The sequence below is a fragment of the Carlito syrichta genome, unplaced genomic scaffold (assembly GCF_000164805.1).
Source record: "Carlito syrichta isolate Samal-C Ts95f unplaced genomic scaffold, Tarsius_syrichta-2.0.1 Scaffold314298, whole genome shotgun sequence".
NCBI lineage: Eukaryota > Metazoa > Chordata > Mammalia > Primates > Tarsiidae > Carlito > Carlito syrichta.
Window position 1 is genome coordinate 457,320 of NW_007258394.1, and position 8,534 is coordinate 465,853.

General features: G+C 45.9%; 1 protein-coding gene across 3 annotated transcripts in view; it reads right to left on the minus strand.

The window, feature by feature from the left end:
- The window catches only part of ZDHHC3 (zinc finger DHHC-type containing 3), a 39,979-nt gene continuing 31,445 nt past the window's right edge, over nt 1-8,534 (minus strand). For 2 of the 3 annotated variants that reach the window (XM_008071376.1, XM_021719201.1), the window contains one exon: nt 1-574. In XM_008071376.1, the coding sequence (XP_008069567.1) occupies nt 317-574 (258 nt within the window). In that variant the 3' untranslated portion in view covers nt 1-316. Of the gene's footprint in view, nt 575-2,725; nt 2,896-8,534 lie in introns of those variants that run through there. The other variant, XM_021719202.1, reaches the window with a different exon arrangement.

Genomic DNA, 8,534 nt, shown 5'->3' on the forward strand with positions numbered 1-8,534 from the left:
TTGCTGGGCAGAGGCTGTGAAAGCCACGCAGTCTTGGAAGAATGGCACCTGATCTCGGCAAAGGCTCATCTTAGTGAATTCTGAGGAAGTCCTCATCCCGCTCTGCTGTTCCCTGCCTACCCCTCATCCCCAGGCCTGGCCCGACATGAGGAGGGAGAAGTAGGGGGTTAAAAGGGACAGCAAGGCCAAGTGAGTGGCTGGGGGAGGCATCGGGGGTGCTGGAGGTGTGTCATGCCCGTGAGCCCCTTCAACCAAAACCCCAGGACGAAAGCTGGTAGCTCGCGTTTAGTGTTTGGTTCTCTCCTCACAGCAGCATTTACTCATCTATCACCTCCACTGAGTCCTCATCTTTCGTGTCTTCTGACGGCTCCTCCGTGGTTTCGGTGTTGTCGGTGTCTGACAGCGATGTCACCTGCCGCACCAAGTCCTTGTCACCGGGGATTTCTGGCTGGCACGGTCTGGAGAAGGGGTTGAACCAGTTGAGGGAAAAGTCGCCACCAAAGATCTCTTTTACCGACTGCCAGTTGCCCGTGTGCTCCCTGGGCTGGTTCTTTCGCTTGAGGCGCTCAATGCCCTGGAGGGAGAGGGGATAAAGCACATCAGGAGGTGAGGGGCTGTGGACTTCACCCCCCCCAGCCCTGGCACAGCAGTGACAAGGCCCCAGGGTGGGTCAGATGGGGTCTGAGAGGGCCCAACCTGCTGTGTTGCAAGTCAGCCCTGGGAGGCCCCTCGGAGGGTCGCTGGGGCGTGCGTGGGGAGCGGCGTGGAGGAGCACAGCAAGCAGGGCCTGCATGGGGACTGGCCTGCTTCCCACCTGCCATCCAGCCTCCCCTCCTTTCCTCTCACAGGCACAAGGCTGGGAAGAGGCCAGGCTGCTGAGTGGCCAAGGGTCAAGGAAGAACATTTTAGGCCTCCTCCAGGCATGAGCAGAGCCACCTCTCTGCTGAGAAAGCCACCCCGTAAAAAATGGTGACCCCCCCAAGTGTTCTGAGCAACTCCCACCAGGGTAGGAGCTACAAACTTAGCATGAAGAAGGATGACAGCGCTAATGGGACAGCGCAGGGAACACATGACGTGTGAGGTGGAGAAGCAGGCACACGGACAGCTAGTGCCAACATGCAGCAGGCGGGTGCACAGGGTTGTCATGGGGAGGAGGGGCAGGACTCAGGCCTGCTCATGCAGCGGGTATACCCTGCGGCTCCCCCAGGCTGGCCACTCACCTGCCTCTGGGTGTCGGCTGCGACTCAGCCGCCAGGCCACAGAAAGAGGGCATGGGGTGGGGGGAAGCCCAGAGGAGTTAAAAACACAGCCAGGCCAGCTCTCCAGGCCCATAACATCCTCCACAGAGAGTTTTTGATGCCCCAGTGGGGCCTCTGCTTTCTCCATCTCTTCTGGAAGCCAAGGAAATGTGCTGTGGGTTTGCCAGGCATGGCTACTGTTCATTCACATGACTCAAAACCACCTCGGGAAGATCTGTGTACCTAGTTCTAGGTTTTCTCTTCCACAGAAGATTCTCACATAACTGGTAGAATCCTTTGTTACGCAGAAGGAGAAACTGAGGTACAGTCTCAGATCTGCCCGTACTCTAGGCAAATTCCTCTCCAGCACTTTCCACACCATCTCAGAGATTTAAGTTTCTTGACTTTTGAAAAAATCCCTAAGTTAAAGAATTTGATCTCAATTCTTCTCATAAGATACTTATTAATTACAAAGGGAAAAACAATACCTTTACAATAGGGAAGCTGCAGACACCACCTTCATCCAATGATTAAGGTTGACATCACTGTAACTGAATGTGTCAACGTCATGTGCCTCCTGACACAGTGCCCTGGGGACACAACATCACTTCAGTGGTACTCCTGCCCAAAATGCATAGCCTCAATCTAATCATGGGAAAACCTCTGACAAACACAAATTGAAGGAGTCTATGGAATACCTGGCCTGTAATCTTCAGAAGGGTCAAGGTCTGATGAAAAGGTGTTGGTACCAGAGAGACATGGCAGTTACACAATATCGAGAAGGTACTAAATGTACACTTTAAAATGGTTAATTTTATGTTATTGGAATGTCACCTCAATTTTAAAAAAGGGTAAAGATCATGAATGGTGAAGGAGGACAGAGAAAGTGTCACACATCGGAGGAGACTAAGAAAACATGACAAATGAAATGTTGGATCCTGGAACAGAAAAAGACATTGGAGAAATTTAAACAAGTTACAGGCATTAGTTAATTGCATCAGTGTTGAATAGTAAATTTCTAGGTTTTTATATTTGTATTATAGTGGTGTAAAATGTTTACCTTTGGTGAGACTGATTGAAGGGTATATATGGGAACTCTTTGTACTATTTTTGTCACTTTTTTGTAGATCAGAAATTATTTCACAATAAAAAGTATTAAAATAATCAATAATCTGAGACAAGACTTATGCAGTTCAAACTTGAACACTGAATTATATGAAAACAATAATGAAAAGTTGGAAACTATCAAACTACCCAATAATGATGGCTAAGTAAATAATTGTATCAAGTAGAACACTATGCAGCTATAAAAAAATAGTGTTAATCTAGTTTTACATACCATTGGGATACTTGGGTGGTTACCCTTGGAGATGGGATTTTAGACAATTTGTATTTCTTTCCATAGACTTCCCACACATTCCAAGTTTTCATCAATGAACAAGTGTTATTTTTATAAAATAACAAAAAACTCCTTCAGAAAATGGATCTTGTTGACACAAGTCTTGAGGGAACCTCACATGGGTCACAAGTGTAGGACGCCATGCTGCTTCCTGACTGGCCCTCAACGGGCCTCCCTTGCTAGCAGAGGAAGCAATGGCCAATGGAGATTACTTGCTGCAGGCATCCTGCATTCCCTTCCAGCGTGATCACCTGCAGTCTGTTAAGAAAGATGCTTTAGCTTGATTGCATGAGAGCTGGGGCTTCACCAAGTGGCAGACCAGGCTACAGAGGAGACACTCAGAAATGACAGGTTGGCTGTATCCACACTGACTTGAACTCATTCAAAGCCATGACCAGAGGTCTTTACAGTCACTTGTGAGGAGGTGGGCATCAAGACTGACACTTAGAAGATGGGTCAATAGAGGTTCTGAGAGGCCGTGACAGTGGGCAAAGCTTGTCTGGCTGATTATGCATCAGAAATGGGGCCAGAACTAGTGTCTTCTCTCTGCCCGATGTATTTCCAGTTTTCCTGCAAATCCCTTCTGGCCTGTGCTGTGCTCAAAGTCAGAGAAGAGGGTGATAGGGCCAAGAGCCTGCAGGATCGCCATCCTCCATCCACGTGACACGCTCCCAGATGAGCACTCACAGATTATACTGGACCTCCTCAACTGGCTCATCAAAGTATTCCAGGCTGGGTTCAGTGGCTCAGCCTGTAATCTCAGCACTTTGGGAGGCAGTGGCAAGTGGATTGCCTGAGCCTATGGGTTCGAGACCAGCCCAGGCAACTTAGCGAGACCTCATCTCTACAAAAATTAAAAAACAAAAAAACAAAAAACTAGCTGGGCATGGTAGAGCGCATCTGTAGTTCCAGCTACTTGGAAGGCTGAGGCAGAAGGACCGCTGGAGCCAGCAGATCTACGCTGGGGTGGCCGTGAGCACGCCACTGCACTCTGGCCTGGGTGACAGAGTGGGACTCCAACTCAAAAAAAAAAAAGTATTCCAGACAGGACCTGAGGTCCTCAGTGGTCAAGGGGACAAAAGCTCAAGAAGTGTCGACTGCGAGTCTGGAAGACAGAAAATATCCCCCCAAAATCCGATATATAAAAAGGGCCCAGGGCTTGCTTTTTCCTGGGAGGACTCAATTTTGAGTTTTGTGTGGATTTAAGTGTTCTGAAGGAACAGTTCTTAAGCGTGAGGTCTGCAGGGCAGCAATATCCACACCAGTCTCAAGAGAACATAAATGGATGATTACAGTAAGGTGGTGATGGCCTATGCCAGCACCTCTTGCAGTGTGTGTGAGACTTGGGCCCTTTTGGCCCAAGTCTGCCTGGGTAACACATGAGCTATGATCTGTAAACAAACTCACCAATATCCCAAAATGAATGTATTAGGACTTAGGCTTGTCCGGGAGGCAGAGATCCAAGCATGTGCTCTGCAGATCCAGCTGAAACCCACAGAGCGAGAGCAGGCTGTCTCCCTGCACCCTGTGTCATCAGATGTGGCCAGAGCCTTGGGTGGCAGCCCATGCAAGTGTGCCTGGTCAGAGCTGGCCACATAACTGTCTCTCCTCACCAGGGATTTCGTACTGTAATCCACAAGAGGAAATATTTTCCCCTCCCAAAGTTTCATAAAACAGTACTTATCCTACAATTTGCAATGTGTTTAAAAAATTTCTTTTAGAAAATGCAGGTTGCAAGCCATGAGCAATTTGACCCACGGTTTGAAAAGCACAGCTTTAACACAGTTAACACTTACTAAAGTCATACCACAGCCAGACACTATACCAAAATAGTCATTACCCTCATCTAATCCTCACATCAACCTTGTGACTTAGATTACCATCCCCATTTTACAGATGAGAAAACTGAAGCTTAAGGTAGTTATTGCCCCAGGTCATACCTTGGTAGTAAGGTGAGGTTGTAAGCAGCCAAGGAGAGATTTGAACCTAAGACTGAGGCCAGGGCCCAAACAATTGCTTGGTCACCAGACTATCACCTCAGAAATTCAGGGCCTTTATGTTCGAGTTAGAGTATGCACTTTCCCCCAGAAGGTTTTTGGCCAGCATCCTCTGCAGAGTTTGTCACTATTCCTTGACTCAGCTGCATTAACTCCTCCCATGTACCAGGATGGAGAGTGCCCCCTGGGGCCACTCCCTGCCTGTCTCCAGCAATCATGCTTCTCCTCAGCAAGGATTCTTTTCTTCAGGGAGAGGGTGGGGAGAAGGTTTTGGTTTGAGAGTAGGCTGGTCAGTGGCGTAGTTCTGTTTCTTTATCTTCTATGAGGTGATTCTCAGGCCAGATATATATTTAAGAGATATAAGAAAAAGCCGCCTGAGTGTTGAGGCCCACAGATAAGGAAGCAATGGCCAGGATGCAAGCATATGTGTTTGAGCTGCTAAAACGCCTTTGGCTGTAGGCAACTCACCAGCCATGAGATGCACAGGAGTGGTGGACTTGGTTCCGCTTCAAAGATTCTCATTGTTTTCTCAGCAATCATTTGTTGGGGAGGCGGCAGGGAATGAGGGAAGAAGGGCTCAGTGGCTCCTCATCAGCCACAGGACAGTCGGCTCACCTGACTGAGCCCAGCAGCACACAGGACCCGTGTCACTAGCAGGCACCAGGAACCACCTGAAGGGTGACCCCTGCAAAGGCCAAGTGAATTCTCAAACTTGAGTGTTTGCCAGAATGACCTGAAGGGCTGTTAAAATACGACTGCTGGGCCCCACTCTGCTTCTGGTTCAGTAGATTGATAGGGCCTGGGAATGTGCATTTCTAACAAGTTCCCAAGTGATGCTGATGTTAACGGCCTGGGAACCTCAAGAAGATAGATCCTGGAGAGAAAGTCTAGCAAAATCTTTCCCTTTTCAAATTTGATATTTAAGTGCTCCTTCTAGGTGGAACCCTTTGCCTCTACTGGCTGGCTCACCAAGCTGATACGGGTGCAAGTTTTGAGAGAAACTTAAAACCTGTCAGCCTGGCTGGTAGAGCTCAGCCTCGCCTTTCGGAGAGTAGTTCTGTGTGATGCCATCCTCACAAAGGTGCTTAATAAATGTTTGTTAATTTAACTCATCTAAAAGTTTTCTGCATCAGGTTGGTAAACTTTAGCTGCCTAATGACCTACTCAGAGGAGCAAAAGCTGATAATACTTTGGGCTCTTTTAAGACAGAAGTACAGGGCCAGGCATAGAGGCTCATGCCTGTAATCCCAGTACTTTGGGAGGCTGAGGCAGGAGGATGGCTTCAGACCAGAAGTTTGAGACCAGCCTAGGCAATATAGTGAGATCCTGAATCTAAAAACAAAAAAATAAAATAAAAAACTAGCTGTGCATGGTGGTGCATGTCTGTAGTCCTAGCTACTCAGGAGGCTGAGATGGGAGGACTGTTTGAGGCTAGGAGTTCAAGGCTGCAGTGAGCTATGATTGCACTACTGCACTCCAGCCTGGGCAACAAAGTGAGACTCTATCTCTGAAAGAAAAAGGAAAAAAAAAAAAAAAAAAGTACAGCATGACAAAGACAAAATGGTATGACTAAAAGGAGACTCAGCACATGCATTTCTACCCAAATGTACTTTTGTGTACATGATGCCACCAAGTTCATGCAAACATGTACAGATTTGCTTAGAGCTAAGCCTTTTGCATGTTCAGTCTGGTTGCGATGAACCAGACGGATGGAAAGAAATCCAGGGATTACTTAATCCAACAAGCCACATCTTAACTTCTCACCGTCACTCTCCAGAGCCCAAGTCCTAAAAGAAAGTAGCTACTACTGGCTCATTTTCCCACAAATGCAGCATTCAGAGCTACCAGAACTTCTGTGTTTGAGCAAAAAGCTGGGGCCGCCTTCGTGTAGAGCGATGTCCTCTTCCATTGCATCTGGAAACACTGAGGAGAGCTCAGGGACATCTTCTCCCCATGGATGCCAGGCTGGGAACCAATTACTATGCTGCAAATGATAGCCACATTCCTCAGACATTGTGCCCTCAGCAAAATGTTATCAGTCTGATGAAAATGAAACAGGAAAAATATCAGGAACCTTGGGGCATATTCCTATCTTCTGTGTGCAGCTGGCATGAGGGTTAGGGAACATTCATTCTTCCCAAAGTGCCTGTAAAAACCCAGAGGCAGAATCATTTGGGATGTCTGAAGGAACCCCTCTCTATGGGAAAGATAAACATAGCATGAACAAGTTTAAACAAGTTTCTATTTTTAGGACTCAAAAAACAAACAAAAAAAAATTCAATGCATTTTCAGCATTATCTACTGCATTCCTCAGAAATTCCGGAGGGAAAAGAACCAACCTGGCCCACAAAAAAAAGTCATTGAAGATGGAGTATTTTCAGTCTCCCTCCCCTAGGGGGAGGGCCAGAGACACAGCACTACTTCTCAAGGGATCTGTCCTGAGGGCTGGATCCTGCTCAACTGCTCTAGAGTCACCTAACACAACCACACTTCTTTCATACATTTAACTGCAGGTTAAAAAAAAAAAAAAGCATGTGAACAAATGCTATAAACTAGGTCTTAAAACAGTATTTTTTAGCCCTTTGCACTTGGATCCATCTCACAGATCATCTGCACTTTTTTACAAAATAGTAAAAAATGAACCACTTCATATTTAATAGTAGTGTTGGAACTAATTATCTTATTGTCATGATATTTGGCTTATAATGGAATTTTGGACATCGAGGAACTTATTTATAACAAAAAAACCCAAAATTTTACATCTTATATTTTTCTGATGTGTGGTAACCACCTGCCTTCAATTTTGAAAGTCTCTTTCTTTTAAGGCTACAGTAACTATCTTTTCAAGTTATGCCATATGATACAAAGGGTAAACCCACAGCTGTCTTATACAAATGCTCTTTATTGCTACCTTCTGTTACAAATAGGTGTCAGCACTATTGTGAAAGCACTTCACACATTCTTTTTTTGAGAAGTTACATTTTAATTTCTGATTCAAGAAGGACCCAGTGGTTGACAGATCTCTCATACCATTAAAAGTTGGTGAAATGTAGAATATAAAAACCCCATTTTTACAGTAGCTTATTCTTTCACTGAAAAAGATATAACTTAAACCATTTCCAGAAACAAGCTCAGCTACCTATGTAACGCCAGTTAATATTTTTAAAACTTATATCTCAGTATATATTCCATTTCTTTATTTGCTTTTTTGTACAATTTGAATGGAAAACTTCAAGGAAACATATATTTTTGAAAAATCTGCCTTGGCATAAGTTTGTCCTGTATAATAATCACTAGCAACCTCTTCATGTCCCCTGAGACAGGACATCCCCGTGGTTTGCTAGATTTATGAAATCCCCTCAGAGGGGACATCCGAGTACAAAGGATAAGAACTCAGGATCTCAGCTTTAACTCTACTGCATGATTAGCACAGCAGAGCCAAGTCAAAGTTAACTGACTTAGAAAAGGTTGCAGAGCTCTTTGGTTCAACATCTGAGAGATGATCTTTCTCAGCTCCCATTACTTAACACCAGAAGCAGGAGCTCCCCAAAGCAACAAACCAGAACTGTGTGTGGAGGCTTCCAGCATATTCCTGTGGCTTGACTTTGCTTTCTGCTGAGTTGATGGAGAAAATGGGTCTTCCCAACCCCTGACTCCAGGAGCAAACTGTGCGGACTTGATTTTTTTCTGTAGCAACTAGAGGCCCAATCAACACAAAGGAATAGATTCAGGTTGCAGAAAGCAAGGGACAGAGAGGCCTGATGGAGCAAGTCTGTTTAAGAGAGGGACTAAAAATGTTCTTTAAAAACCAACTAACAAACAAACTCATTAGAGAGGGAGAGAGAGAGAGAGAGAGGGAGAGAGGGAGAGAGGGAGAGGGGGGAGAGAGGGAGAGAGGGG